General features: G+C 44.3%; 1 protein-coding gene across 1 annotated transcript; it reads right to left on the bottom strand.

The window, feature by feature from the left end:
- Positions 1-1411: 1411 nt before the first annotated feature.
- Positions 1412-8710, bottom strand: efcab7 (EF-hand calcium binding domain 7). Its single transcript, XM_068743066.1, has 13 exons — positions 8581-8710; positions 8116-8327; positions 7943-8029; positions 7600-7801; positions 5815-5936; positions 4531-4672; positions 4240-4349; positions 3829-3989; positions 3511-3644; positions 3260-3408; positions 2893-3102; positions 1830-1937; positions 1412-1729 (listed from the first exon to the last, which is right to left on the bottom strand). Exons 1-13 carry the CDS (start codon positions 8708-8710, stop codon positions 1649-1651), a joined length of 1848 nt encoding a protein of 615 aa, XP_068599167.1. The 3' UTR covers positions 1412-1648.
- Positions 8711-16985: the final 8275 nt, after the last annotated feature.

Genomic DNA, 16985 nt, shown 5'->3' with positions numbered 1-16985 from the left:
TCGGTTTAAGGGACATGCGGTGACCGTGCGGGATTCCGTCACGCAGAACAGCGTGAAGGTTTTTTTTTTTTTTTCTTTTTTTGTAATTATCCACACGTAAAGAAAGAGATAAATAATTCTAATAAGGGGAACCGGGATGACACACTGAGGTGGCGGCCACTTTTACAGGAGTATAAAACACTCACGCAGTAGTAATCCTCCTCCTGATGGACCTGCAGGACCCGCAGGTGACGCCACCCTCCTATCCTGCTGTCTCAATCGCTCACTCCACCAATCCCATATGTTTTTAATGGAGTTTAGGTCCGGGCTCATCACTCACCAGTCCAGAAGTGTGATGCAAGGCCAAGGACACACATACATGATCCAGTTGATGGAATCCGATCAGTACACTAATTGATCGGGTACAGCAAGATGAAACGTCCCATTCTGATGCCGAGTTGTTGCACCGAGTGCAGATCACCGGTGGTCCGTGATCGTTCGTCTGGCTCGTAAATGCAATCATCATTTTCATCGTTACCTGCGTTTCTGCAGGTAACGCAGAAATGCAGGTAAAGCTAACAGTTATTTCTGATTGAGTCCCAGCGTGGTCAAAGAATGTTTTTTTTTCATGTTTCCCCAGCTTGATGGATGATGAGCATATAAAAATAACTCAGCACATCATCAATTCAATTGATGAAGTGCAATTGAGCTATCCTTCTCAGGCAGGATTATGTTGAAATTCATTTCTAAATAGACTGTTTGAGCGAAAGGATGGATTTTTTCAGGGTAAATATTGAAAGATAGGACATTGTCCCTGTAGCTGTTTGCCTGCTGCATCGATGTTTGGACATGCAAAGAGGAGTTGAACTCCACTTAATTATATCATTATAAAACTTTAGATGACGATAAATCTTATCGATCATTTGTTTCCTTTTCCAAATATTCAATTTCTTTGCACAATCATTTAAACTTTTCAAATTTTGAGTCGTAACTAAAGTCACCCCAGATCACACAGCATCGATTGCCTCTTAAACCCTGACAGCCTTGTAGAAGTGTTCTAACTGCACTCAGAAAGGAAAAGCAGACAGGGGCTCAGGACATTAAATACCGCACACACGTCATGTGACATTTAGTTTGCTGCCTCTACTGTTTCACCGGTGAAAGTCAAAGGGCAAATGATGGCCTGAGGGATATAAATAGGAGGTCACGGCAGTTCTCCACCGGAAAGGCCAAGGGCAAATAAAGTTTAGCCTGGAGAGCAATGCAAAGGAAGGCTTGTGACCGCCGCCCGGCCCCCACAGCAACACACTGCGTTAAAAATATCAAAGAATATCAAAAGTGCGAGAATACTTAGATGTAAGATGAGAATTCATCAAGAAATAAGAGTCTAATTTGAATATTATTTTTTACGACTACCAGTTTTATTAGTGGCACATGCAGTAAGGTTGTGTGAGACACAGGTAGAACTCCTTATGGATTTCTGCCTAACTTCCAAAATACACAGGGAGGGTTTGAACAAGGATAAATGTTGAGGATGTAGACGTTTATGACAAAATCACAAATAACTCTTTGGTTTAAGGAGGAACAAAATGCTTCTTATTGCCGGTGGATATAGAGTAATATATAAATCTATACGTTATGTTTCCTACGTGAAACCGCTGAGTTATAATCATGTATGGGGTAGCACGGTCTCCACGCAGCTGTAGGTCCAATCCTGTTTCTCATTTATTGGCAGGACATGCTGACACACCTAGAGGATGGAACAGATCCGATTACTACTATAAAACAAAGGTTTCAACACGCCACAATATCAATTACAGGATCAATATTTCATATAATTAAAGGTTTACCATCTTGGTCCGGGCCGGCACCTCGACAGCAAACGCGCTCAGGCCTCTGCTGCTGCAGCAGTTCCTGCTTTGCTCATTGTTGACGTGGACAGTCGCTTTCTGATTGGTCTGCGATGCAGAAGAAGACACCGGTCACTTAAAATGAGGACAGGCAGAAAATGGCAGCAGCTGCACAAAAAAAGACAAATGTTTGATCTCTTTACTCGCATAATAAAATCATGTTCTTGCTCAGAATAAATTCTTATTATAAAAAAATATTCAAATGTGAGGGAAAAAATAGGTTTGGACATATTTGTAGGATGTGTGCATGCTGGATGTGTTTGCAAGACAAATATAGACGCGGCAGAGATAAACGGCACCCATGAACCATCAGTTGGACTCATGGGTAAATATATGGTGATTCATTTTGAGTACATCCTGTTGCTCTTAAAATTGGCACAATGGCTTGCATTTCAATTAGAAACAATGTAAAAAGTCTTTACAAATACAGAGAAAGTCTAACAGACACCCTAGAAAGTATTATAAATGTAATGCAAAGCTACTAAATGAAGACTTCACAGACAAAAAGTCAGAGACCAAAGTGCCTTGGATGGTTTGGCTTGATGTCTAATGAACGTTTAAAACGAGTCCCGTCACTCTTTACGTTTAGAATCACGCACTTGTGAAAATGGCCGATTATTCTACTTATTTTAGTCAAAGCTGGACTAGCACCCCCTAGTGGCCGTCAGCACACATGACAGTATGACAATCATCAGTGTTCACTTGATTCTTTGCTGCTAAACTCTGCAGGAAGTTTCACACTTATGATAATATTTATTTTACAGTTGGGCTCTCAGGTTTTCAAAATCTTCTTAAATATCAAATTCAAGGACACGTGGACCAACGATGCCACACGGAGAGACACACACACACAGAAAAGCAAAAGCACTTCAGTTCCCCTTTTTTTGAAAATATGAATTCAATCACTTTCTATTTCCAATTCACAAAATGTCATGCATATTTAGAACTTGTGGGCTTGAACTTCCAGCACAGTTTTAAAGAATACACACAGTTTGCCATTCACCTTGTTGACTATGAGGGAGGAGATCCTGTGCTCTCCTCTGTAGGTGTAACTTAAGATATTCTCATGTCCCCTCAGTGCTTTGGGCCCTGTCCTCGTAGTGATGGACTTCTGGAGGGCCTGGCTCAGGAGCTTGGGCCCTGAGTCCATGCTGAGTGGCTGGATGGACAGCTGGGTGTCTTCACAACAGACATCGATCTGGAAAGGGCAAGCCTGGCAGGGTGGGAGGCAGAGGAGATCTTTCAAATAATCAAATGAAATTTTGCATTAAGCATCAACGGATGAAGGAACTCATCTGAGGACGGTAACAATCAGTCAGCTGCAGGTTTGCTCCCGACGTGTGAGAGAGAGCAGATGTGTGAGGACATACATCGACTAGCTCCAGCATGCGGTTGTAGCCCATGGCTTCCAGGGCGACCCACAGGTCAGCAGTGTCTCCATCTTTTTCCGTGGCCTCCATCAGGTTCAGCTCCGTGAATCCCTGCCGTGTCAGCTGGTCCTTGCTCATATCAAAGTTCTCTACACTCCCGGAAAAAACAAATGTTAAGATTTTATTACATTTATGAGACAGCGTAGCGGTTTAGCCGTCCTGTGCGTGAAGGCTGCAGTGAGAAGAGTTACCTTTGCATACAGCCCAGGCCTCCTGGTCACATTTCTCTCCACTGGTCCTCAGCTCAAAGAAGTTATACTCCTCCAGACTGAGCAAACCGTTTCCATCAATGTCGATCACCTCGAAGACGTCCGACAGCGTTTCCCTGCCGAACAAAGGGAGAGAGACAAAGACATATCAGGACAGGGCTGTATCCAAATCGGTCCAAAATGTCCACTCATGCATCCAAACGTTTGTGCAACTACAAAAGAGGAAGCAACCCAGAATAAACTGTCGTCAGAGCTGAAACCCAGAAGGAATCAAAATGAATACAGCTAATAGAGACTCGCCTGAGCTCTCTGGTGAAGTCCAGATCTCCAGTGTCCGTCTTGTAGACAAGCTCCACAGATTTATTAGAAAGGCTCTTTTTGTTTCTCTTGAGTTTGCAGCCGCTAGTGAAGGGAAGCAGGTAGTACGTCCCAGCATGCAATTCTCCTCTCCAAACATACTTCTGCAGGTGTTGAAAGTCGAGTATCCAGATGTCTTTTTCTCAACAGAAAAGCAATACTTCAAACATTTGATGATATTTCAGAGCATGAAACCCAGCAATAAATGAAACTTTACAATGCTGCTTCAAATGAGCTCAGAATTCAACATTTGCCGCAATAAAACGCAACAAACACACACAAAAAAAGCATCATTTGAAAGAATTACAGCTCAATGTGGACAGGTTATAGAGACGCGTGTCCCTCCAAACATACTTCTTTGTCTTTAGACTCGGTGAAACACACAAAAGATGAGTCCTCTTTGCTTTCACCAACAGACGTGACGAAGAGCGCCGTGTCCACCGCCGTCCACGAAGAAGGCTTGTCTGAAAAACAAGATGCGACGCTTGTGTGTATAATTTCAGGTAACACTAACCACACATTCAAGACAAAACGACCCAAAACACAAATAAAGAATCAAACGTCTAGAATAACTCTCCTTATCAAACGACCCCCCCCAACCACGTCAGGGTTTTAGTTCCCGTCTAATACCGACGGCGTGCGTACCAGGCCTGCCGCTGAGGCTGAGCGGTTGGATGGTGAGGTAGACGTTGGTCGTCTGGGGGATGTGGAGCTGGTACTGTAGCGAGCCGAAACTCCCGTCGTCCTCCAAGAAGAAGCAGCCCCTCACGAAAGTACGAAGCCACGCCTGGAGAGACAGATTCCATCACGTGGACGCAAACAGAAGACCAAAGCAGGAACCCGACAACAACAAAGTGTTTTCCTGCTTGATGACGCAATGCATTTATTCCTTTATTATTGCTGCTGTGGCTCTCTGTGGTTCTCCAACTTTCATATTCATGATTACACGCTTCATGTCAGCTCAGCAACACGTAAACACTTGTTATACCCGCATCTGCCCACCGAGGGGCAGAAGCGCCACACTGAAGACCTCCGTCGCTCTCCCTGATATCCCAATTTTCGCTTTGACAAATGCAGACATTTCCAATCTTGGCCAAAGCTATCAAGAGGCTCCTTGGGTGATATTTATGAATCCAAATATTTCTCTCATTTTCAAACCCCGATGTTGCTTCTCCGGAAACAAAGCAATCATTTGAAATTGAGCAGGACCGGCCAAACGTGGGAGCTTTTCCCCCCGTTCACTGGGGACACATTAAAGGAAGAATCGGTCGGTGTGGACACACACAGCGGAAGGACAGCGAGGGGCCCAGACAGGCAGTGTGTTCCGTTGGTTGATAAATAAATCACCAAGTTAAACAAAGAAAGAACCATTCAGTCACTGCTGTGGAGAAAAGCCATTTCCTCTTATATATAAATGTCGAGCGGTGGGAGCCATAAAAGATCAAACCACAACACTTCAGTGGTTTGTTCACTCACCCCCCCTGAATGAATGCCACGGTGGAGAGAGGGGTCAGTCCTCAGACTAATACAGGCGCTGTCACCCTCTCGGGCCACGGGTCAGATTTACCGCTGCATGGGAGGGGGGGGGGGGGGGGGGGGCGACGCAACCTCCCAAAAGCCTCCTAATCATCAGCCCGTGGAATATTCCTCAGAGGAAACCTCTGGTCACCCTTTCTTTAACACATTGCTCGGACTTGAGAGATGGATTGGGGGCTTGGGGGGGGGGGGGTCGGTGTTGTTATTTTTATTTATATATTTTTCTTTCTGTAGAACAAACCAGTTGAAAGAGTGACAACAAAGGCTGCAGCTGCAGCTGCAGAATGAGAACAGTTTGTATCCATCCACCGGACATGGGTCGAAGCCGCACATCAAAAACACCATCGTGTAATAGATGAATTATTACAGTCGGGGGGGGGGGGGGGGGGTTACCTGCAAGCCTGGAGGCTCTTGTACTTTCCCGGCCTTTGTGCTGCTGGATGTCACGGTTGTGGGGTTGGACAGGGATGAGCGCCGGCTGCGAGCGGAAGAAGGACGCGAGGATGATCGGCTGTCTGACAAAGCAACAGAGACAAAACACAAAAAGCATAGACGGGAGCATAAAGAAACACGCGGGCTAAAAGCCACTGACAAACAACAGCTTGGGTAAATCAAACGATAGCATTTCTGCAGAAATTCAGAAACGCTACACTGACTGACTGACGGATTGAGCCCAGTCCTCCCCTCTCCTAACAGTAAACACACTTTAAAAAAAGAGCGATGAGGTGCACAAGATAATTGACACTGAAATCCGTCTCCTCAGTGAGTCCAGTCCAGAGTCAAGTCCAGCTATCTTGTATTTGGGTTCTGAAAACTCGAGTTTCCAAGTTCAACTGGAGTTGAATTAATTACGGAGGCGTCTTAAATCACAAATGGCATAACAGTACCCTCTCACATCCATTACCCCCCCCCCCCACCCGAACACTAATTGAAAGCAGAAAATATCAATTCACTAATGAGGGGTCTGATTGTTTCCAAGCACAAGCTATCAAGATGCAAAGTTATGTGATACGGTTACAAGCAAATGACCCTAACACAGAAATACAGAAATAAATAGAGCCGCTGTCACGGATCTATCCTTGAACTGATGACGATATTTTCATCTGGAGGAATTCTCAGTGTTGCATAAATGTGGAGAAAGATGCACCGAAACACTGGATGAAAAGGAATAGACTAATTATCACCGCGACAGGCCAGAACACTCCAGTATTTTATAAAGTAATCTGCCCATATCTTCATTGTCCCATAGAGTTCTAACATATCTCTGTGTAGCATATGCTTATACCGACAAATGTGAGCAGTCAAAGCTGTTCTTGAGCTCTGAGAAAAACCAATTCTCCTCACGCGATCACGAAGCGTCTCGCACCAGGGTCTTGTTCAAATGTAGCTGGTAAAAATCAATGTGTGGGAGCGGCACAATAATGTGATAATCCAGACAACTATGTGGGAGCTCATTTGTTTTTGCAGTGGTGCTCGACTGGGCCCTCCCCTTGACCACCGTCTAATCCCTCATCATCTCCCCAGTGAGAAGCGGTGGAATCCTCCGGATCAATAACGCGAACATGGACTGACCACTTAAATCAACGCCATCTATCTTCCCACCGGCGGCCTGTCTCGGACTCACCCGTCCACATTCTCTGTTCTTCTCTTTCCTTGAAAAGCTGGTTTTAAAGTGCAAAAAGTCGATTTATCAAATCCACCTTTTGGGCCGAGGCTGCTGTATTATCGCGTATTCCTCCGAGAATGAAGCTTCTCTTGACGCTTGCATTTCTATGAGATTTGAAAACAGGTGTTTTTGGAAGAAAAAAAAAAAGCCATGCCTCCACGGGCAATGCTGGAAGGTGGCGTCTTTCACGAGTCCAGATGAAGGTGTCAAAGGTCAACGTTTTACTGGCAGCGATGATTACCTAAATAAACGCTTTACAGGCTCCTCCCTTCACACAAGCTGCCCTAATGGTGCGGCTAATATGATCTATGTCTGGACTTCATGAGGCAAAAAAATCAATAAATAAGACATCTGTTATTTATTCATCAGCTCTACCATAATCACCGTGTGTGTCGGCCGTGCAGCTGTGAATCTGAAATGCGTTTGCTGTTCCAGGATTATGGGATTTCTGCTGCAACCATTTTTACATTCAGATTATCCCGGGGGGGGGGGGGGGGGTCAGGGTGCCGTACCTTTCTTGAGTGCCGTGTCTGAGTCTTCGCGGGGAGTTTCTGGAGGCTGCGGGGGAGCCGGCGATGCAGATGACGCAGAGCTCTTCAGCGGGCTGTACGACTGACTGCCAAAGTTCTGTCTTCTCAGCTTGGCATCACCCTCAAGCCTGTCCAGAGCTGCCGCCTGACATTTCTCCACCGCAGACACGAACGATCTGCAGAACTGACAACGGGGAGAAAGCGCGAGGAAAGGGAGAGAGGGTGAGAAGGAAGCAACAGTTGGAGTATTTACACAGCGGAAACAGGCTTGTTGTACACACGAGGTGCTGTTTATAATGCAGAGGGGTAAGAGCGGTACATTTACCTCCACATAGTCGAGTTTCCCATCTTTGTTGATGTCAAGCAACGCGAAAATAGCATTCACCTCCTCGGCGGTCATTTTCTCTCCCCTCTGGAAGATTCAACAGACTTTCTGTAGCAGGAAAAACATTCAGGCGGCGGCTGAATGCGCCGATGAAAATGTTTTCGGGTTCTCACCGTGGCGAGGGCTTTCTCCAGTTCGCCGTGCGAGATGTAGCCGTCGCCGTTCACGTCCATCTTTTTGAAAGCTCTCAGCAGCTCAGATTCTTCAGTTTTCTTCTCGCACCTGAGAATCTCACAGAAGTCATCAAAGTGCAGCTTGGATGTCGTCGGGGTCCAGTATTTTCTGAGAGTCGCGTGGGATGGATTTCTACCAGCTTGTTGGAGAACTTATTGGGATAAAGTGTGGGGGGGTGGAATCAACAAGTCTGGAGACCACCGCACATTGTTCGTTTTTCTCATATGATCATTCAATCTTATTAATCACTATTTTATATTACCCCAATGCTACTGTGCTAACACTACACATGATGATTCATTCTACTGAGAACACCTTTCCTTTAAAGTGGAAGACATATGGGACAAAACGTATAATGCTTAACTACTTATTAATAGTCAGATTATAAAAATAAATTCGATTACCGTGACACAACTGCTGTTTCGAAGTGATATTTGCCAAACTAGACCTGAACACAGCGAGGTAAGCAGCTCTGCACTGTTTGTAGAAAGCTTCTTCTTCGTCGGAAGGACGGGTTGGCTCTTGAAAAGACATATTCAGGAAGACCTCGTCGCCTTGTTTTCCGTTAGATAGCACTCTACGACTTTGAAACAACTTTCAGGTGAAGTGAATTCTATTGTTTTTTACTTCTTCATGCCTTGTGGTGCATTTTGCTGCGTGAAATCCGCCCTTAGTCATGCCATTCGGGACATCAACCCAGCTTTCCGGTGTGTTACTAGGTAAACAAAAAACCCTCGGTGTTCACCAAAAAGTGACACTCTAGAAACAGATATTACAATTAAAAGTTCCTGTTAAAATAATGCAACCCTGGGTGATTATAATAAACTTTTTGCGTGTTATATAAAGACAAGTGTACCTCATTATTATTCTGTTCCGACTTTATTGGTGTCCAAAGAGTTTTTGAAATATGTCGATATCCGGAACTATGCGTAGAACACGGTTCATTTTACTCGGACCATTTCAGTGTAGCACAGGCGGAACATTCGTGCTGTATTTGTGCAAAGCAAACTTCTTCGCGAACGTCCTTGCAATGTCGTGAGTTATTCTTTTATTTGCCTGTCGAACATAATCGTATTTATTATAAAATCGCAGCGAATGACAACAGTTACTTATCTGAACTTTATTTACTTGAGAAATAGCAAATGTAACGTGTTTCCCCCCCCTGCAGTATCGTGACATTGTATTAACCAGCTGAAATGATCGTATTTTACTGGCGAAAATAAAGTCCAACAACGCTGGAATACAACTACCCTAAAATAACCAAAATGTAACTTAATCCTTTAATTTGACAGTGTGAGAAAAGCTGCACGTGCTCATCGCGTGAGTAAATAAACGTCCTTAATACCATATGCATTACAAATGTGATTTCTGTGTAAAAATGGATTGAAGCCCAAGTGTTACTTGCAATTACAATTAATTTGATGTTTGATGTTTAGGACCGAGCTTCCAAAACACCAGTGCCTTTAGGAAACCCCGCAGCCCTTGATGGGAACGCAAGCCCTTCAGGTCGGGTGTCAAATGTCTCTGCAGATCCCTGAAGACGTGACAGTGGACGATGTTCTAAAATATGTTCCACGTTTATTCAGTCAGGCTTGATTGATTAAAATGAACGCTCGTTTCTCGTTCTCGTTTGTTCCCGTGTTTCTTGGCTCTTTTAATTTAAGTTGTGCTGTGTGCATTTTGATCCTTGTATGGTCATTAATGCTGATCACTTGCCAGTCCGCATCAGTAGTTTGCACATATTCCAGATTGTTTCATTAAGGCTGTGGGGGTTTAATCAACAGGCAAGACCAAAGTCACGAGACACGAACGAGAGATCCCACAGACCGAGTTGGAAAAGTGAGTGTATTTTCACTGTTTTTGTATTTCCTATATTTTAAACAATTACTTTTATTAATCAATTCTGTTGTAGACTTCAAATTTAGTTTGGAGAGCGAAAGTAGAGCGCAGAGCTGAAGGGTTATATTTCAATCGCCACACATTCCCGAGTGACATCATGACATATCAGATTTTTATGACGGAGATCCATCCTGTAGCCAAATTTCCACTGATTTCCACAGCACTAAAAATAGTTGTATTAGTCACTAAACTCAGCAGACATTGGGTGTTTGAGGCCATCTATCAAGATAAGCATTAGATTTTAATTTTATAGTGCTGCCCAGTAATGCGTTTCATCCGATTGGTTTACAGCACATTCACGACCTGTACTGTTTGAAGTTATTGTAAAATGAATGTGACGCATTTGGTAGGGAAAAAAGAACTTCAAAAAGCCAGACTCGTAGTATCTTAAGCGCAACAATTAAGAATTATCCTTGGTGGTTTTAAATATTTTTAAGTCAGGCTCATTCAGACTCAAGCAGTTAAGTACTCGGAACTCACTACTGATCACTATATAATCCACACTTTGGAATTATTCATTATTTATAAGTCCTTCAAGATATCGTTTTATATTGTCAGTATTGCAGAATGCTATTCAATGACACTGTTCAAATTAAAAGAAGTCATCATGTGAACGTGTCATCCCACAGATTGGGCTGTTTGCGATCTAAACTGGAAGAGTCAGCGGACGCGTTCATCAATGCCAGGGAAGAGCTGGCGGGAATATTAGTGAGGACGACTTTTGTCTTTGGTCTTAAATCTTTGTAATAATCTTGAGATTATAGTTTTTAATTCCACATTGAATATTCAAACTTGACATGGCTTTGACAACCCCCCTTCCTTCTTTTCCCTTTCCTAGTATTTCCTGCTCATTGTTCAGATTTTGTGGTCTCCTCTTGTCCCCTGATCTTTTATTTTGATTAGTCAGCAGATGGTAGCAGAGAACAAGGGCATGTCCTCACCGGATCTTCTACTGAGCTGAGGGCTGAGCTTCAGAGACACCGGGAGCTGAGTCAGTATGCAAATCAACAAAAGGCTGATAAATATGATTTAGAAAGACTGAGGCTGTGTTTCTGTTGCATTTTTGACTGACCAAAGAGGCTTTAAATCACACAAAGCGATATGTCTCCTCAGTTTACGACCTTTATTTCTAGTCTTTCTGTTCACCCGTTTAGATGAATGTGATTAATGATGCCGTTTGTGTCTTTGCAGCATCAAGAGTAGAATCATCTTTGAAAGAACACAAAGACCCCAGACGTTCTGTTCAAGGTACTGTATCTGCTGACAGATATAATGAACAAAAAACAAACAAATTCTTAAACTTCAAACTGTCTCAAAGCACACAAAAGAGGGCCAAACCCTTTGCGAGGATCTGGGGCAGATACAGATGCGGCATCTCTAGGGCGTAGTCGGAATCTCGTGGGGCGACCATTCGCCTGTTGACATGCAACGCCTTTCCTCCACATGGTGTCGATCGAGGCCTGCGAGTCAGGACATGCTAATCCAGAGCATCCCAAACATGCATGAGGTGGTGGTGGATAAACCTCAGGATCATGTCATGCTACCTGTGCAGCTACGTTAGCATTAGGACCCCTCCTGATCTGTGACTTTGTGTTGATCAAAGCACACATTTTAGAGTGAACTTTCACTGTGACCATCTCAGGGCAGTTATGATTACGCTTCAGTCAGCTTCTGGGTTTTCCACAGGCATCATTAGATGTGTTGGGATCAGACGCTCCCTAAAACAGATTCAAGCAAGTCTGTGCACAGGCCTTTCTCTTCCACTAAACGTGGGCAGTCACAAGGCTGTTTTTATTCCTGTGAGCGTCTCAATCTTCTGCTAAACCACCATTTAATGCCCCCCCCCCCCCTTATCTGCTTTGCTATTTAACATGAACAACATCAACGGATGCCTGTTTAGACAACCGTGTGCCCTGCAACCTTTAGAGGAAAACATTTTGTTATGGATACCCAAACAGGCCAGTTGATTTACTAGCGATAAAATCAATGTGATTATGCTAGGCACATTTTCTGCCTGCAGCAGAGCGATTCTTGTGATCCAATCACACAATGACAGCTTTTGTACTGTTTATTATGGGTTATTGTCAGGAGGCAAGGTTGTTTTCTGATAAGGTTGTTAAAAATTATTTCAATTAGTTCCAGTAAGGGAGCTGAAAATACTCGATGTATTGTGAAGCCGCACCGCAGGAATGTCACATTTTTTGTCACATGGCGGCTGCTGTAAAATGTATCAATTTTGCATAAGCGTCCTTACAAAAACAGACTTCACAACGTTAAGGCGGATCAAGGTGGGAGACAACGGGCCGTCTTTGTGCAGCGAGACGCACATTTTAAGGAAAACAAACTGTTATTTAAAGCCGCTGAAGATTTCTGGCCTATATCTGCCGGGAGTGTGAAATCCAGGCAGATGGTGATGGCATCTTGAAGCATGACTCTCCTCTGGTGTCAAATGTTCGTTTAGATTAACTGCTATGTGCCTCGGGCGCCGGGCCCACTCGCCGAACGATTGGGAGGAACTCTTTGGAGAAGACTGGTGCAGGGAGATGGCATTGTACGTGTGAAAGTTATGATCGGGAAAAAAGCCTTCAAAACGAACGTTAAAAAGTATGTTTCATCGTGTTGATATAATACAAAGAAGGCCTGTTCTATAAGTATAGAGTGAATATGGATGCTTTCTTCATTTGCATAGAAGTGATTGATTTATAGATCATTGTAATCGGCTTTTTCAGCTGAGCCAGGGTCAGATTTTAAATTATAATATCCTGCCAACACAGGAGAAACGTCTGTGATGAGGACATTCAACTCGGAAGTGAACTTGCTTAGCTTAGCAACACGGCGAGGCAGCTCAGGGCACTTCAGCGCCGTCTGTCATCTTCAGATCTTTGCCCGAGCTGCACCGATGCCTCTCGAGATAGTCCAGGGCAGGGGTCGGGAACCTTTTTGACTAAGAGAGCCATGAAAGCAAAATATTTGGAAATTTATTTCAGTGAGAGCCATATCATATATTTTAAACGCGGATTCAACTAGATGTCAGTATAAGTGGTAAGCAGGTAATGAAACTAGTATAATAAGCCTCTGAACGTTACGGTGCCGTGACAGCGTGCTTCCGCTCTTTGATTTTTCACAGCAAAATGCCAGCCGTGCAAAATGCCCCTGCAACACAAGCTCTACTAACAGACGGCGACTGTCTGGTGCCGCAAAGAAAACGGAACATAAGATCCAGACACGTGAACAAGTTACTTACAACAAAAAACACGACACACAACCTGGGCGCGCAAACCAGCTGCGGTCAGCATGCATGCCGTATGCACTAAAATAAAAACAATGCATCTACCTGTTCCCTTTCAACTGGGGCATCTAAAATGTGCGCAGACAATAGAAGCGCATGAACCTCGCAGATATGCAGACTGTTCATATGATGGTAAACGTCGTGGTAACCGCGTCACTAAGGATCAAAGTCAACAAACGGCGTCAGATGCAGAAATATCTGCTAGCATTAGCTCCTGTTCAAGTCACTTGTGTTCTCGTTCCCGCCTTTTCATTTCCTCCCGAGGCCTTGGCTGTTAAAACCGCGGGAGCGCCGCGTTGAGAAGCGCTTACGACTGTCCTTTAAGGTTAGCAAAAGTTTGAGCGAGCATTCTTAAAGAAGTTGCTCTTGGTAAGCAATCAGGCTTCAGGGCGAGCATAAATTCTCCCGGCGTAGTCGCGGCATTGCAAATACCCGAAGCGTCTGTATGTGCTGATGACTTTGAAATTGAAAAAGAAAGGTGCTAATAATTCTGGGCCAAGTTTCCCTCGGCGGTAGCTATCGATTATTTGTGTCTGGTGAGAGATTTGGAAAATTCAATTAAAGGAGTTGTGCAAAGGATTCATAAATTCAGCTCGTCCGACCTGCAGCGAGACGCGGTTATGCTCTGAATCAATGCTGCACTTCACAATATATTTTCTTAGGGACATAAAAATAAATAACATTTAAACAGTTCTGCTTACTAGTGAGGCAAATTTGATTTTGTCAAATACCGACAGCCAAAGCACCGACTTGCGCGCGTTTCGGGCGGTAACGCATTCCCCTCATGAGGAAATCCTATATAATATGAATTTTAAGATGACAAAATGAGGAGAAAGCAGAAGGCTCAGCAGTGTAAAAATTGATCAGGCCATAGACCGGACTGCGTTGGGGAAGATTTGTATGTCGGCAGTAATGGGCTGCATGAAAAAGATTCCTTAAGATGTCATAAATGTGGTGCGGTTGTGTCGTGGGACCCCGGCCCCCGGCCCCCGGCCCAGGGCTCTGGGTCATTAATCCTAGCGGATCACTGACGGATGCCACCTTCTCTGTGGATGTTTTATGCTTTCTGATTGAACACACCGTTGCAATTAAAGCGGGGGGGGGGGGGGGGTTGTATATTAGGCTGTTTTGGTCCACGTGAGGGCGGCGGCCTTCGATCGACGTGTGGTTTGCAGAGAATGCACTCTGTTCAGGCGCGATTTCTGATTTAGTGAATGTTGAGTTTCATCTTAGGGTAAATAATTATATGTTTTCTCTTTAATATTATGTTTTTTAAAATAAGAAATTAGAGGTGGGATCTTGAATAAAACCGCTAATTAGCAGGATGAAAGAATGACGTCTTAAGGACGGAACTGATTTTACATTTAGTTCCACATTCATTCTATTAGTCTCTGGTTTTGAGATCGGCTTTGAACGTCACCTCGACTGTGACACAAATAAACTCGTACTTGCCTATAAATGTTTTAACCCTCGCTTTCCTCGTCTCCCTTTCTTTGCAGGAACTGTGAAGATCAGTAGCTCTTATGAGTTTCTGAAATCCATTATGGGCTAAGGTACGACACGACAATCCCGCTCTATTTATTTTAAGTGACATTATTTACAAACTGACAGAAATCTATTTATGATAGTTCTGGAAAACCGTCCTCCTGTGAACCCCCGTCTTTGTGAACACCCATCTCGACAGTGATTCTGCTGTGTGTGACATCACAAGGTGCCAGTGGGGTTACAATCATGTTTTCCTCTCCCATATTCCCCAGGTTTTTGCTCGCGAGGCATCTCGGCCGTTGACAGCTAACGGAATTGCTCTTCACCTCCTGTGCGTATGATCCCGCGGAGACGAGGCACGAGGTGAACGTGGAATCTGTGCTGTCAGCTGTGAGGCTTGAAATGTCTTGGAAGCCGTCGCTCATTTGCCGGAGAAGTGTCTGAAACGGTGGGAGCGAATCCTCGGACATGTTAGACGCCGTCTCCCACGCCTGGCAGCTGACAAATGTCGATCCTACTTTAACCACAATCCTGCAACGCTGTGCAAATGATGCTCTTGCAGATGGCAACCCTCTACCCCTCCATGGCAACAACCATGCGATCACCCCCCCACCTGCGCCGTAACACATTTAAAAAGGTAAATGCAGGGAGGGGCAGACTTAAGTATCTTAATTTGGCGGCGCGTGGGAAGGCCGAGGCTTCTCGCTGCAACAGCTGGTGTTTTGCCGCAACATTTCCTATTTCTGCCGAAGGTGGATCGCGTAGCTCTCACTTCATCACCCCGAGAGGCAACGTGAAGGGCAAAGCCAGCGCCCCCCCCCCATAATGTTTTGTTACAAGCCCCTTTGGAGATTGATGGATTGGTCCGCGATGCGTTCAAAGCCTCACCATATCACCCCTGCTTCATCAGAAATCTGTGATCAATACCACTGGCTCGCACCGCGTGGTGCACGCTAACACTGTTAGCTCCTCTTCTGTCTTGTATCAATAACTATCACTAGTCTGGCGTCCCTCAGGGAGGGTTTTTCCATCTCCCATGGCTTCCACACTTCTGGTGTGGAAGTACTGAATGTATTTTAGGGTTTTACAACTACTGTTCTGACTGGGAGAGGGATGCGACAGTCTTCGAGTTTTGCTACGTTTGAGGTCACGGATCATATTTTATATTAACACTATACAGTTTAATAAATTGCACCATAAATGATTGATTTGGGGTTTTTTTTTGATATTTTTCTTCAGCTTAAATGCACCAGACTGTTATTGCCCCAACATGAATTTAGCTTCCCATTACAGTGGCAGAACCTACCCCCCCCCCCCCCCACACACACACACACCTTCTATTTTTAAATGAATGAACATGACCTTAAGAAACACGTGTGACAAAAGCAGCATCTTTCACACCAACTCCAACCGCCCCCCCTCCCCCGGTGTTCAGATTCCATCTTAGAAACATTACCTGGATCTTTGGCTCCTATTTGTCCTTGCGCCCCTTTATCGGCCGGCGGCCTGGAGCCTCATATGCGCCGGCAGCCCTCGCTGACCTGATAACATTTATAGTTGTAATGGGGTTTTTTTATGCCTGTCATTAACGGGCTGAGAGATTGGAGAAAGAAATTGCTTGTACCTTTTTCTGTGGTATTTCAACTTTATAGCATTATGTTCGGATATGTCACCTTCCATCATTGTCTCTTTAAGGCCTGTCCCGTCGCTGGTTGTGTTTTAAATGAACAGGTCTTTTGTGTGGAGCCCTCGTAGTACCGGGGACTAGTAATGAATATTTAATGATGTTCAGTAAGAGCTTTTGAAAGATATAATTTCTGTCCAATTATTGGCTCCGTCTCTGCCAGGCTGTTTGGGACGACTTGGTAAATTTCAGTTTCAGGAAGCTGCTGAAGATCTAATCATTTTGTAAATCTGCCAATAAAACCGATGCTCACATAAGGTCATTGGAAAACTGTATTTATTTTCACAAAAACTACGTTTGTACAACATAACTTCAATGATGGATCAAAATATACAGTATAGATCTTTAGAATGTATTTTTTTAAAGCTCACATACTAATAAAGACGGTGGTCACCGCCGGACCTGAGCCGGGCGCCATGCGTTTTAATGCGTAACCCTACATTTGGTCCCAC

This window comes from Brachionichthys hirsutus, chromosome 9 (genome assembly GCF_040956055.1).
Source record: "Brachionichthys hirsutus isolate HB-005 chromosome 9, CSIRO-AGI_Bhir_v1, whole genome shotgun sequence".
Taxonomy (NCBI): domain Eukaryota; kingdom Metazoa; phylum Chordata; class Actinopteri; order Lophiiformes; family Brachionichthyidae; genus Brachionichthys; species Brachionichthys hirsutus.
This window is presented reverse-complemented; position numbering and strand designations above follow the sequence as displayed.

What these genes read in the sequence shown, in the direction of transcription:
- efcab7 (XM_068743066.1), bottom strand. Translation starts at nt 8,710, where the DNA reads ATGTCTTTTCAAGAGCCAACCCGTCCTTCCGACGAAGAAGAAGCTTTC. An exon ending in AAGAGCCTCCAGGCTTGCAG is followed by an intron (nt 4,673 to 5,814) that starts GTAACCCCCCCC and finishes CTGTCTCTCCAG; the next exon opens with GCGTGGCTTCGTACTTTCGT. An exon ending in CCTCCCTCATAGTCAACAAG is followed by an intron (nt 1,938 to 2,892) that starts GTGAATGGCAAA and finishes TCTGCATCGCAG; the next exon opens with ACCAATCAGAAAGCGACTGT.